The sequence below is a fragment of the Gorilla gorilla genome, chromosome 23 (genome assembly GCF_029281585.2).
Source record: "Gorilla gorilla gorilla isolate KB3781 chromosome 23, NHGRI_mGorGor1-v2.1_pri, whole genome shotgun sequence".
Taxonomy (NCBI): domain Eukaryota; kingdom Metazoa; phylum Chordata; class Mammalia; order Primates; family Hominidae; genus Gorilla; species Gorilla gorilla.
The window spans coordinates 36,533,368-36,548,265 of NC_086018.1; the positions used below are offsets into that span (position 1 = coordinate 36,533,368).

General features: G+C 42.4%; 1 protein-coding gene across 18 annotated transcripts in view; it reads right to left on the reverse strand.

The window, feature by feature from the left end:
- Positions 1-14,898, reverse strand: part of DMC1 (DNA meiotic recombinase 1) — a 67,333-nt gene that overhangs the window by 14,986 nt on the left and 37,449 nt on the right. For 10 of the 18 annotated variants that reach the window (XM_063704988.1, XM_055374647.2, XM_055374640.2 and 7 more), the window contains one exon: positions 3,182-3,298. In XM_063704988.1, the coding sequence (XP_063561058.1) occupies positions 3,182-3,298 (117 nt within the window). Of the gene's footprint in view, positions 1-525; positions 1,672-3,181; positions 3,299-14,898 lie in introns of those variants that run through there. The other 8 variants (XM_055374645.2, XM_019017941.4, XM_019017943.4 and 5 more) reach the window with 1 other exon arrangement.

The following is a 14,898-nucleotide window of genomic DNA, read 5'->3' on the forward strand; positions in this document are numbered from 1 at the left end:
GCGCTTAGCATTAATAATAATTAGTGAGTGAATAATTTCATGAATAATCAAATACCTTTTGTAACAAATGGTACTTCGAATACTTGAATTTTCTTCTCTTTCCTTCTTTTTTTTTTTTTTTTTTTTGAGACAGGGTCTCACTCTGTGACCCAGGCTGGAGTGCAGTAGCTCTATCTTGGCTCAATGCAACCTCCACCTCCTGGGCTCCAGCAATCCTCCCACTTCAGCTTCCTGAGTAGCTGGGACCTCAGGCACACACCAGCACGCCTGGCTAATTTTTTTGTATTTTTGTAGAGATGGGGTTTTGCCATATTGCCCAGGCTGGTCTTCAAACTCCTGGGCTCAAGCAATTCACTCGCCTTGGCCTCCCAAAGAGCTGGGATTATAGGTGTGAGCCACCACGCCCAGCCCTGGAATTTTCATGTAAGTTGATGTAACATTAAAGTCTATAAAGATTGAAGTCTATAAAGCTCTTCATTGTATTTTGTCATTAGTATATTAATTTTTACATATTTTCACCATACGTGCATTTTGAAAACAGGATTTTATTTGTTTAACAATCAAAATAATATCTTTTACACATTTCTAAGATTAGTATTCAGAAATTTTACATTTAAATTAATTTTAACATTTTAAAAAAGTTTTTTTTTTTTTTTTGAGACGGAGTCTCACTCTGTCACCTAGGCTGGAGTGCAGTGGTGCCATCTTGGCTCACCGCAATCTCTGCCTCCTGGGTTCAAGCAATTCTCCTGCCTCAGCCTCCAGAGTAGCTGGGATTACAGGCACATGCCACTGCGCTTGGCTAATGTTTGTATTTTTAGTAGAGATGGGGTTTCTCCATGTTGGCCAGGCTAGTCTTGAACTCCTGACCTCAAGTGATCCACCTGCCTCGGCCTCCCAAAGTGCTGGGATTACAGGTGTGAGCTACCACGCCCAGCCATAAATACATTTTTTAAAAGTAATTTCTGCTTGTCAAAGTCAAATGATTTAAAATTTGGCTTAATTTAATGTCTGTTTTCTGTTGCTATAAAGGTGAATATGCAGTTTGATATTATAAATAGAAAGAGTTTTGTGTGTGTGTCCTATAAACATTCCTCCCTTAAATCCTCTTGTGGAAAAACATCTAGCTCTGTAAGTCAGTGGCACTGTACCCTAGAAAAATGGTGAAGGGAAAGTCCTTAGGAGAATGGGACATTTCTGAACTCTTAGACTTTCTGTTTAGTGGCACACTTTGAAAAGTGAAAGGGAGGGAATCACATACTCCTTTCCCAACAACTAGTTTTCCATAGGTATATATACATACACAGAGTGAGAGAATTTCAAGGTATATATGTCTACTATGTATGTCAGGTATACACACACACACACACACACACACACACACAAACATACATATACATATCCCTGAATTTACATACAATGTATAGTTATCGTGAATCAGGGACTTTTAAGATAAATATAAGATTTAAATCTCTTTTGCTGACTTTTCTTTAGTAACATGTGGGAAAAAACCTCTATTTCAAGATGTGAAATTGGAGACTGCTTTTTCATTTCTTCAGCTCCTAATAAGCACTAAGAAGCAATTTGCATCAATTCACCACCTACTCCTTGGCATCCCCAATTCCTCCAGCAGTTATTGCGAAGGTGGCTTCATTTTCAGGCATCTCAGGACTAACAGAATACAAGGGAACAGAAGTTTATAAAAAGCTCTATTTCTATAAATACTATATTCATGTCACAGGCATTATGTGCCCATCAGTCTGAATCTCCAGAGACATCTCAGAGTTGGTACAACCAAATGTGGCCTACAGAACTTACCCACAAGTATTATTAACCCTCACAAACATTTATTGAGCAACTTCTATATATAAAGTTCTGAATGTCAAGAAAAATTACTCCAAACTTGGAAACAGGTGAAAGGATAACTGGATGTTCTTTCATTTATTTATTTTAATTTTTTTTTTTTGGCGAAGTCTCGCTCTTGTCCCCCAGGCAATGGTGAGATCTCGTCTCACTGCAACCTCTGCCTCCTGGGTTCAAGCCATTCTCCTGCCTCAGCCTCCTGAGTAGCTGGGATTACAGGTGCCTGCCACCACGCCCGGCTAATTTTTGTATTTTTAGTAGAGACGGGGTTTCACCATGTTGGCCAGGCTGGTCTTGAACTCCTGACCTCAGGTGATCCGCCTGCCTCGGCCTCCCAAAGTGCTGGGATTACAGGCGTGAGCCACTGCGCCTGGCCAACTGGATGTTCTTTTAGTATAGTGTCAGGCATTGTATAGCAGCCCCTTAGAGGTTTATCTGATTCTATAGGGGTATGCACCTTTCTCATGACTAGACTAATGTAGAAGCAAACTGTAAAATACTTTGAAATAAATTAAAAGATTACTGAGTACGTTCCATGGAAACATAGGTTGTCTAGCACATCCTCCCAGGTTATCCAATTCTTTTTTGTTTTTTGTTTTTGTTTTTTTTTTTTTGAGACGGAGTCTCGCTCTGTCGCCCGGGCTGGAGTGCAGTGGCGCGATCTCGGCTAGTCTCAAACTCCTGGCCTCAGGTGATCCGCCCACCTCGGCCTCCCAAAAGTGCTAGGATTACAGGTGTGAGCCACTGTGCCCGGCCAAAATCTGTAATTCTTAATTAAACATGTAAAGTGCTGAGAAAGAATATAGGGTATAATATACTGAGTAGCCTAGACTGTAAGGGTTAGGGAAAGGTTCCCTGAGAAAGTGATGTTTAAACTGAAACCTGAAAAACAAATAGAGTTAACCTGGCAAAAAGAAAGGAGGATATGTTCCCATACTTGATACTTACCTTGTATTTAACACAATTTAATTGGAATTGATGATTTCATTATCTAGGTGTATGTTTTGAAAGGTCAGGGACCAAGTCTATGTGTCAATAGAATCCCTCAATCCCTAGTACCTAGTAACAGTAGGGACTTCCCAATAAATTGAATAATTTTTTAGAAAGAAATTCAAACACACAGCATCTGGCAGTAATAATTACAGCCTTGTGGTGGCTCACACCTATAGTCCCAGCACTTTGGGAGCCCAAGGTGGGAGGATCGCTTGAGCCTAGGAGTTTGAGACCAGCTCGGGCAACATGGCAAAACCCCGTCTCTACACACACACACACACACACACACACACACACACACACACACACAATAAAAAAAATTTACCTGTCATAAATCTTGGCAATTCTGAGCTCTCCTCTTCCCTTTCGCAAGCTTATTCTTGTTGTTGAAGCATGAGCCAGAATGTGTCCCCCAATGGGTTTTTTGGGATCTGCCTGAAAGCTGAATTAATAAAATACTCTTTCAGGTTTCATCATATGGACTATATATGACAATATCTGCAATTACAAGGCAATCTTTCTGTGGTGGATGTCAGGAGTTGGAATAAGTGTATATTCTAAACAAGCAGAGGCTTGTTCATAAACTAAGGAGTGGGGTGAGTTTTGGAGCTGCTATATACCCCATCTAGTCTAGGCTTTTGAGATTCCTATGATAAATAGTTTATATTTTGTTTGACTTTTTTTTTTTTGAGATGGAGTCTAGCTGCGTCGCCCAGGCTGGAGTGCAGTGGTGTGATCTCACTCACTGCAACCTCTGCCTCCTGGGTTCAAGCGATTCTCCTGTCTCAGCCTCCCAGGTAGCTGTGACTACAGGTGCCCACCACCACGCCCAGCTAATTTTTTGTATTTTTAGTAGAGATGAGGTTTCACTGTGTTGGCCAGGCTGGTCTCGAACTCCTGACCTCATGATCTGCCCGCCTCGGCCTCCCAAAGTGCTGGGGTTACAAGCACGAGCCACCGCGCCCAGCCTGACTTTAAAAAATGAGATTACTGGCTGGGCTCGGTGGCTCGTGCCTGTAATTCCAGCACTTTGGGAGGTCGAGGTGGGTGGATCACTGAGGTCAGAAGTTCGAGACTAGCCTGGCCAACATGGCAAAAACCCATCTCTACTAAAAATACAAAAATTAGCCAGGTGTGGTGGCGTGCGCCTGATGCTTGTAATCCCAGCTACTCTGGAGGCTGAGGCAGGAGAATTGTTTGAACCCAAGAGGTGGAGGCTGCAGTTAGCTGAGATCAGCCACTGCATTCCAGCCTGGGCAACAGAATAAGACTCCTTCTCAAAAAACAAACAAAAACAGAAAGAAAAAAAGAAAATGTGGGCTTAGAAATCATCAATAAGGGAACAGCACAAACTAAAGGTTATACTTGATCAAAATAAACTATGATATAGCATAATAGCTTCAGTTCTGAAAGAATATAGTTACAAGTCAATTCAAGTTGTGCTTGCTCCATTAAAGTGTTCATGATTCTGGTTTTACTCTAAGCTTCAGGCTTGGTATAGCAAGGATGTAGCTGATTGGCATGAGGTTAAATATTTAGACTGTAGGTTGGTTGGGATAAGAAGCTCTTTGGTAAAGGAGTTTGCTGAGATAAACTGCTACTTGATTAAATGGCTCAGAGGTTAGGACCAGAAGACCCCTGATTGGTGCTGAATAGGATTAAGATTCAGTAGAAACTGGACACTATGGCACATATCTGTAGTCCCAGCTACTTGAGAGGCTGAAGCAGGAGGACCACTTGAGCCCAGGAATTCAGAGGCTAGCCTGGGCACCATAGTGAGGCCCTCTTAAAAACATTTAAAAAAAATGTTTTAAATGCAAATGCAGCAGGTCCAACATAGGAACAAGGACAAAGAGTTAGTTCTGGAGTGAACCACTATCAAGAAAGTAGTAGCCAGACAGTTGAGACTAACGGCAGTTAAGAAGTCAGAAAGCTGGGTTGCTTTGCCAGGCACCTGACATGGTAGTAAAGCAATAAAGCCTTCTCAGTTGGATAAAATAGCTAGATAAGTGAGTTGTCTCTATAATGCTTACAGATCGATGCCACTTAACTTTTCAGGTCACCCTACCTTACAGGTGGTTCTTCATGGTTTTAAAATAATCTTATGTTCTATATAGATGGGCTGCTTGAGACCCTGAGGATATTCTCAACTGAGCTATGAACTCCGAGCCTGCAAACACTGTATTTATGCTTCTGTAATGTACTTTTCATGTTCTGCCTTTAGTACTATTATTTATTTACTCATTGTATTCCTTCTCAATTCCTCTCTTATTCTCTATCACTAAGCTCCTTAAGGGCAGACTATATTGTGTTTAGTTCTGCACAACCAGGCACACAGTGGGTGTTCAAAATTGTTTTTTCAGCTACGTGGGAGGCTGAGGCAGGAGAATTGCTTGAACTCGGAAGGCAGAGGCTGCAGTGAGCTGAGATTGCGCCACTGTACTCTAGCCTGGGTGACAGAGTGAGACTCTGTCTCAGAAAAAAAAAATAGTTTTTTCAGCTTAAGATATTTATGCTACAACAATTCCAAGGGGAATATTGGACTGCAAAAAGATTGGTGTTTTCACAGAAGTTAAGAAAAAATAAAATTGAGACCAGTTGGAAATTTCTATCAAAAGGAGCTAAGAATGGATAGTCAAGGTTAGCTAAATGGGCAGAGAGAAGTCTGAACACACTGCTACTGCTTCTCCCAGCTAGTCTCTCAATGCTGCTCATTCTCCTGTGTGAGCATGGTTGGCTTTACTGCCTCACCTTCAGTAGTCTCCTTAAGCCCCCTTTTCCATTCTTATCCCCTCACCTTGGACGACATTGCCTGCTACTTTATAAAGAAAATAAGGGCTTGGCCGGGCACAGTGGCTCATGCCTGTAATCCCAGCACTTTGGGAGGCTGAGGCAGGCAGATCGCAAGGTCAGGAGTTTGAGACCAGCCTGGCCAATATGGTGAAACCTTGTCTCTACTAAAAATACAAAATTTAGCTGGGTGTGGTGGCGTGCACCTGCAGTCCCAGCTACTCAGGAAGCTGAGGCAGAAGAATCACTTGAACCCAGGAGGCAGAAGTTGCAGTGAGCCGACTGCGCCACCGGTGGCCCTCCAGCCCAGGCGACAGAGCGAGATTCTGTCTCAAAAAAATAAAATAAAACAAAATAAAATAAAACTAATAAATAAAAAAGAAAATAAGGGCTCTCAGGAGGACACTTCCTCAACTTCTTCTTTCTGTCCACCACCTATATACTTAACTACAGTTGTACTCATGTTTTCTCCTTCCCTCTAAAACTTCCTTTTTTCTGATTTCAGAAAGTCTTCTTATCCTTGATGACTTTGCACACATTACTCCCTCTGAAATGAAAGCTCCTTTCCCCACCGTGTCTGCTCATTCAGCTCCTACACAGCCTTCAAGTGTCCTCCCTTCTAGGAACCCTTGCCTGGTTCCCTGAAACAGCAGAAACTGGCCCCCTCTGTGCTTTCCAACAGTCTGTATTCTTTTATTAAAGCACACTACAGGTGGGCGCAGTAGCACTTTGGGAGGCCGAGGCGGGCGGATCACCTGAGGTCAGGAGTTCAAGATCAGCCTGACCAACATGGAGAAACCCCGTCTCTACTAAAAATACAAAATTAGCCGGGTGTGGTGGCACATGCCCGTAATCCCAGCTACTCAGGAGGTGGAGGCAGGAGAATCACTTGAACCTGGGAGGCGGAGGTTGTGGTGAGCTGAGATCACACCATTGCACTCCAGCCTGGGCAACAAGAGCCAGACTACGTCTCTAAATAAATAAATAAATAAATAAATAAATAAATAAATAAATTAAGCACACTACATGGTAATTTTAAATGTATGGGTCTTATTCCCCAACTATACTCTAAATATCTGTTCATCTTTGAAACTCCAGCACCTGGAAAAGTGCCTGTAATATACAGGGTACTTCATAAATATTGCAGAATGAATACAGAGATGACAATTTGGGACTCCCTGGTCTAGGTCCTTCTTGGACACAGATTTGTGTCATATCTTCAAAACTGTAATTCAGGGAACTTTTGAAGAGTGTTCTGACAGAGGCAAATATAAAAGAAGATAGATTCCCCCAGTTGAAGCACCATGCCTCCCATGCCATTATAGATAACCTAAACAAGACTGGGAAGCTAGAGCTTCTAGATGTATAGCCATGATTTTTTTTTCTTAGCAAACTATTGTTTGCTGTTACTAGTGTGGTACCCAATGTGCAAAAAAGAATAGAGACAATTGCTTGTCATTACTGTAGGTGAAGAGCCTGAATGTTAAGAACATTATTTCCAAAAGGAGATGATTTTGAATCACCCAAATGGGGAAATAAATTATAGCATTTGCAAAAGGGCAAAGAAAACATATAGGAATGAGGCTGGGCACAGTGGCTCACACCTGTAATCCCAGCCCTTTGGGAGGCTGCAGCAGGTAGATCCCTTGAGCCCAGGAGTTCAAGACCAGTCTGGACAACATGGTAAAACCCCATCTCTACAAAAATACAACAATTATCTGGGCATGGTGGTGCATGCCTGGAGTCCTGGCTACTCAGGAGGCTGACGCAGGAAGATCTCTCAAGTCCAGGAAGTTAAGGCTGCGGTGAGTGGTCATTGTGCCACTACACTCCAGTCACTCCAGCCTGGGTGACAGAGCAAGACCTTGTCTCAAAAATAAAATAAAATACATAAAATAAAAGAAAAAAAAGAAAAAGATATTATGGGGATAAAAAAGTCTAACAAATGATTAATAAACTAAGAAGTTATATCAAAATAGGCTGTGACATAGCAGTCTTAGCTCCAGGAGACTATCAAGCCAATTCAAATTTTGTTTGTTTGATATAATCCATAGGTTTAAAAGAAAGGAAAACAAACAAATTTTGTTTGTTCCACTAAGGTGTTCAGGATTTTGTGTCAAATTTATGGATTTTTTTTTTTTGAGACGGAGTCTTGCTCTGTTGCCCAGGCTGGACTGCAATGCCGTGATCGCGGCTCACTGCAATCTCCACCTCCCGGGTTCAAGCGATTCTCCTAGCTTAGCTTCCTGAGTAGCTAGTAGTAGATTACAGGTACATGCCACCACGCCCGGCTAATTTTTGTATTTTTAGTAGAGACGGGGTTTCACCATGTTAATCAGGCTGGTCTCGAACTCCTGACCTCATGATTTGCCCATCTCAGCCTCCCAAAGTGCTGGGATTACAGGCGTGAGCCACCACGCCTGGCCAAATTTATGGCTCTTAACCTTTCTTGTAGGTCACTAACACTTTGATAATTTAAGAAAAACATCCCCCCCCACCAAAAAAAGGGCACATATACACACATACAAAAATTTTTGTGTAAGTCTGGGAAATTCATAACCCCTTCTCTGGTGTACATGGGTATTAATAATAATAATAATAACTAAGATTTACTGAGTCCTTGCTATGTGGAAGACATTCTTCTAAGTCATCAAATTTTTTCCCTTTGCTTGGATTCCATATCTAGTAAATAATTTCAGATTAAAATTTGGATTCCTATTGAGGTCTACTTACAGGGAGAGAATGTGCTGGTCACATGAATCTCAAATGTAGCTACATTTTCGTTATCAATAAACTGGCCGTCTGGTTCTTCATTCAGTCTCATGAGCTTGATTAATGTGTGTCTGCCCCCAAGAAACAGATTGGTTCTTAGTAAGCTGACCAAATCAAATCTCTGCCTGCAAGGCTGAGGGCTCTGGACTATGGTCAATTCACTGGAGAAATGGATACATCCCTGTAAAACCTCTCAGGTGACAGCATACCAGCCATTCCCCAGGCAGAAGCAGTCCTGATATACTGTGTGTTGTATGAGCTATGGAGTTAGACCTGAGTTCAAATTCTGTCTGGCTTTTTAGCCATATGACTTGAAGAAAATTGTTTAACCATTCTAAATCTCTCCTTCTTCTTTTATTATTTTTTTTAGACGGCATCTTTCTCTGCCACCCAGGCTAGAGTTCAGTGCCAGGATCTCAGTTCACTGCAGCCTCCGCCTCCCCAGTTCAAGCGATTCTCCTGCCTCAGCCTCTGGAGTAGCTGGGACTACAGGCGCCCGCCACCAAGCCCGGCTAATTTTTATATTTTCAGTAGAGACAGAGATTCACCATGTTGGCCAGGCTGGTCTTGAACTCCTGACCTCAAGTGATCCGCCCACCTCAGCCTCCCAAAGTGTTGGGATTACAGGTGTGAGCCACTGCACTGGACCTCCTTTTTCTCCTTTTTTTTTTTTTTTTTTGAGACGGAGTCTTGCTCTGTCACCCAGGATGGAGTGCAATGGCACAATCTTGGCTCACTACAACCTCTGCTTCCCGGGTTCAAGCAATTCTCCCTGCCTCAGCCTCCCAAGTAGCTTGGATTATAGGCACCCATCACCATACCGGATAATTTTTGTATATTTAGTAGAGACGGGGTTTTGCCATGTTAGTCAGGCTGGTCTCGAACTCCTGACCTCAGATGATCCACCTGCCTCAGCCTCCCAAAGTGCTGGGATTACAGGTGTGAGCCACCATGCCCGGCCTTACTTCTTCATTTTTAATGGGGGATAATAACTGTACTTAATAGTTGTAAAATAAAATGCAATAATTCAGGTAAGGCATAACTCCAGTGACTGCAATTATTTACCTGCTTTCCTAATCCTGACTTAAACATTTATTACCTATATTACCTTGGGGTACCTTTATGAACCTCAGTTTCTTTCACTATAAAATGGGAATAAAAAGACTACCTCTTAGGGCATTGTGAGGATTCAAGATATATTGATTTTTTTTTTTTTTTTTGAGACAGAATCTCACTGTCACCCAGGCTAGAGTGCGGTGGCATGATCTCGGCTCATTGCAACCTCCACCACCCAGGCTCAAGCAATTCTCCTGCCTCAGCCTCCCAAGTAGCTGGGATTACAGTTGTGCGCCATCACACTCAGCTAATTTTTTTGTACTTTTAGGAGATACAGAGTTTCATCATGTTAGCCAGGATGGTCTCAAACTCCTGACCTTAAATAATCTGCCCGCCTTGGTCTCCCAAAGTGTTGGGATTACAGGTGTGAGCCACTGAGCCTGACCTGAATCTTGAATATTATACATACAAGGCTCCTATGTGCCAGGAACTGTACCTGTTCACTTACATACATTTATTCTATCCTTACGGCAATCTTGGCACATAAGAGATCCTCGATAAAGGATAATTATTGGCTGGGCACAGTGGCTCACGCTTGTAATCCCAGCACATTGGGAGGCCAAGGTGGGCAGATTGCTTGTTTGATCCCTTGGAGGCCCACAAGTTTGAGACTAGGCTGGCAACAGGGTGAAACCCTATCTGTACAAAAAATGCAAAAAATTAACCCGGTGTGGTGGCATGTGCCTGGTTCTGTGCTGCCCTGGAGGCTGAGGTGGGAGGATCACTTGAGCCTGGGAGGCCAAGGCTGCAGTGAGCTAAGATCATGCCACTGCACTCCAGCCTGGGCAACAGAGACCCTGTCTCAAAAACTAAACTAAACTAAAGTAATACATAGGATAACTATTATTTAACTAAACAATTCAGCTAAAACAGTCACTCTGTCAGTGAAAAGTAGACCAGGAAACTTTTCTTAATAACTATTATTTAACTAAACAATTCAGCTAAAACAGTCACTCTGTCAGTGAAAAGTAGACCAGGAAACTTTTCTTAAAGTTTCTTCGAACTTCCTGACTATTACAGCAGTTATAACCAAGTCTTGAGGTGAAGTACAAGAAGGTGTAATAGCATTCCACATTCTTTTAGAGGGCTTTAATTTTCTTCTATTTCTTTCTTTCTTTTTTTTTTTTGATGGAGTTTCGCTCTTATCACCCAGGCTGGAGTGCAGTGGCACCATTTCGGCTCACCACAACCTCCGCCTCCCAGGTTCAAGCGATTCTCGTGCCTCAGCCTCCCAAGTAGCTGGGACTACAGGCGTGTGCCACCATGCCCTGCTAATTTTTTGTATTTTTAGTAGAGACGGGGTTTCACCATCTTGGCCAGGCTTGTCTTGAACTCCTGACCTCATGATCCACCTGCCTCGGCCTCCCAAAGTACTGGGATTACAGGCATGAGCCACCACACCCGGCCAATTTTCTTCTATTTCTGACCAAGTAAAAACAGCTTCAGAAAACCACCCACAAACCTCCTTGAGCCTATCATCTTATTTCTTCTTCTTTTATATTTTCTTCTCTTCTTCTTTTTTCCTTTTGTCAGGGAACTGGGGAGTATGGCAAGGAGGAAGAGATGGGGGTGGATATTAGTAGTAAAGAGGGGATGAGAATATTTCACTTCTCCCCCTCTGGTTGAACAGGATATGGCATATTATATTGTTGAGGGTAAGACCCAAAACAGCCTGACCTGGCAATGTCAAATTAGGATGCTGGGGTCATGAAACATATATAGAGTTACGGTATAGAATGGGGAAGATGGTACAGTGAGGTTCAAGTAGCATTAACTTTGATGTCAAAGATACCTGGGTTCAAATCCTGGCTCCCACATTTTTAAATTCTGGAATTGGGCAAACGCTAAGTATTCTGAGCCTCTGTTTCCACCTTTATAAATTAGGAATAATCATCATGCCTACCTTAAATACTGCTTAGAGTGTGGATCTTGAGGGGCATGGGCAAGGGCAAGCTTGAGGGACAATAAGTACTCCTGATGCTTTTTACTTGCTAAGGAGTGAGATTACAGATGGCATTTTCGAGAAGTGGTCCATTAAGGAGAGAAAGATTGAACTTGCCCAAGAATGAGGAGGCTTTTTTGGAGATGGAGTCTTGCTCTGTCACCCAGGCTGGAGTGCAGTCGCATGATCTCAGCTCACTGCAACCTCAGCCTCCTGGGTTCAAGCAATTCTCCCTGCCTCAGCCTCCCAAGTAGCTGGGATTACAGGAACCCCCCACCACACCTGGCTAATTTTTGTATTTTTAATAAAGATGCAGTTTTGCCATGTTGGCCAGGCTGGTCTCGAACTCCTGACCTCAGGTGATCCACCTGCCTCAGCCTCCCAAAGTGCTGGGATTACAGTTGTGAGCCATGCCTGGCAGGGGAGGCTTTGAGATTTTGGGAAGATGGGGGAAAGGGGAGTACCGCCAAAGAAGAATTTTGAGGAAAGAGAAGAGGTGGTTAAAAAAAAAAGGGTATGTTTAAGAAGTTTTGTTAAGTAATTCTCCCCTCTGTCTTCTCCCAAAATATGCAGAAAAATATACACTTTTTTCAACATTTTAAAGATGGAATTCTGGGTTCTTTTTTGGGGGGGGAGGTGAGATGGGGAGGGATTCAACAACATACTGAGATTGGCTTCAGAAAAACAACAGGGAGGTCCAAGGAGGCTGTGAGTTACATTGGGGTCACATGAGAATTAGATAAGATGATGCATAAAAGCACCTGGCACATGGTAAGTAATCAATAAACATAAATTAATTTTGAGAGGGAGGAAAATGCAGTTCAAATAGTTTAAATCACTTGTACAAGGTCACTATGCTAGTGACCCTGGTTTAATGTTTTTTCTCTAATCATATTGCCTCTTAATTTATGCTAATGATGTTGGATCAGAAGGTGACATCCTTAGGACGGGTGTGGTGGCTCACACCTGTAATCCCAGCACTTTGGGAGGCTGAGGTGGGCAGATCGCCCGAGGTCAGGAGTTCAAGACCAGCCTGGCCAACATGGTGAAACCCTGTCTCTACTAAAAATACAAAAATTAGCCAGGTGTGGTGGCATGCTCCTGTAATCCCAGTTACTCAGGAGGCTGAGGCAGGAGAATCTCTTGAACCTGGGAGGCGGAGGTTGCAGTGAGCCAAGATCATGCCATTGCACTCCAGCCTGGGTGACAACAAACAAACAAAAAGAAGGTGACATCCTTAGAGAATAAACTGACTGTATATTTACAAGACTGCAAATGTTCTACGGTGACTTTTTGTTTTCCCAAAACAAATACACAAATGAAGTAGGTGGCAACATCATGGTCTTATTTGTTGTTCATCTTGTTATTTGCCCCAGTGTGGGACTTTATGGACTGATACTTTGACTTTTTATCTCCAAGTCTTCATCAACTGGATCATTCCAGTTCTAAAGTCTGTATCTGTAAGCCTCATCTAGGAGCTACTCCTCTTGCTATATCGTATGGCAGCTCCTCGCTTCTATAATTTCGTTCCTTTTTAATAAGATGTACAATCAAGTATAATGCATGGGATATAAGCCCCAATTATTGTCAGTGTACTTGCGGACTCATACCAATTATAGTGATATTTCCCTGACAGGCCCCAGGGGAACTGCAGCTTGGAGTTTCTCAACACTGAGAAACAAAGATATTTTCTTTATGGGAGGTTTCCTCATAGTATTTAAAATCCTTTAGTTTAAAATTGTCCTTTTTTTTCCCATTTAGCTGTGGCAACTTTTGTGCTTTATATAAAGACAAGCATTTAATTTGTATTGTTATAATTTAATATACTTTATTAACATACCAATTATAGTGAACCTTGTTTCCTAACAATTCAGCTAGGTGGAGGAGATGATGTTTCAGAGTTGACTTGCCCAGTAAAAATACTAGCCTTTGTTACTTTGTCTAGCACTTTACTTAGCTTCTTCATTTTCAGTCTCCTCCCCATTCCAACTCCCTCTTCAATTATCTGTCACCTCTCTATTTCTTTCATTGTCTTATCGGAATTAATTCAAAATTGTTTTACTCTTTTTGAAACTTTCTACAAATATAAGAAAAAGAACCTCTATCTGACCTAATTTCCGCTGATTTCCTTTGCCTTCTAACTCTAGAGTGACAGTTTTGGCCTCTTCAATGTTCCCTCCCGACACCTGAAGAAAGAACATTGCTCTTTAACTTGTACTGTTTTATTTGAATGCAACCCACTTCCTCCCTCTGAGCCAATGAGTCATTTTCTCTTTTTAAAACGAGCCTTAAAAATCTTCCATTTCTCTTCAGTTTAAAATTATTCTCTTTGTGAAGCACTTCATGTCCTGTGTATGAAAGTCATCCCATAAAACAGAGATGATTGCCTTAACCACTCAGCGACTATACTATAGACAATGTGTGACTTACCAAGACTAAAATTTTGAGTTGAATGGACATCATTTATTGTCTTTCTTTTTTTTTTTTCTTTTTTTCTTTTTTGAGACAGAGTCTCACTCTGTCACCCAGTCCGGAGTGCAGGGGTGTGATCTCGGCTCACTGCAACCTCCCCTCCCGGGTTCAAACGATTCTTCTGCCTCAGCCTCCCAAGTAGCTGGGATTACAGGCATGCGCATTTATGCCCGGCTAATTTTTATATTTTTAGTAGAGACAGGGTTTCGCCATGTTGGCCAGCCTGGTCTCAATCTCCTGACCTCGTGATCCACCGACCTTGGTCTCCCAAAGTGCTGGATTACAGGAGTGAGCCACCACACCCGTTCACAAGACTTTTTTTTTTTTTGAGACAGGTTCTCACTCTCTTGCCCAGGCTGGAGTGCAGTGGCGCAAACATGGCTCACTGCAGCCTTGACCTCCCAGGCTCAAGCAATCCTCCTGCCTCAGCCTCCCAAGTAGTTAGGACTACAGGCATGTGCCACCATGCTTGGCTAATTTTTAATTTTTTTTAGAGACGAGGTCTCTCTATGTGACTTAGGCTCCTGGGCTCAAGCGATCCTCCTGCCTCGGCCTCCCAAAGTGCTGGGATTACAGGCATGAGCCACCGTGCTTGGCCGAGGCCAGGATTTTTGTCTTTTTTGTTCACTAGTGAATTCTCAGAATATTGTTACATAGTAGATTTTCAATAAATATTCATTGAGTGAATAAATGATTTCCCCTGCTCAATCTTTTTAACTTGCTTAATAACATTTGAGTAGTTAATATTTTTCACAGGAATCTCTTGTAACTAAGTAGAAAATACTTATAAAAGGGTCTTGAGGCTGGACGCGGTGGCTCATGCCTGTAATCCCAGCACTTTGGGAGTCTGAGGCAGACGTATCACGAGGTCAGGAGATCAAGACCATCCTGGCTAACACGGTGAAACCCCGTCTCTACTAAAACACAAAAACAAAATTAGCCGGGTGTGG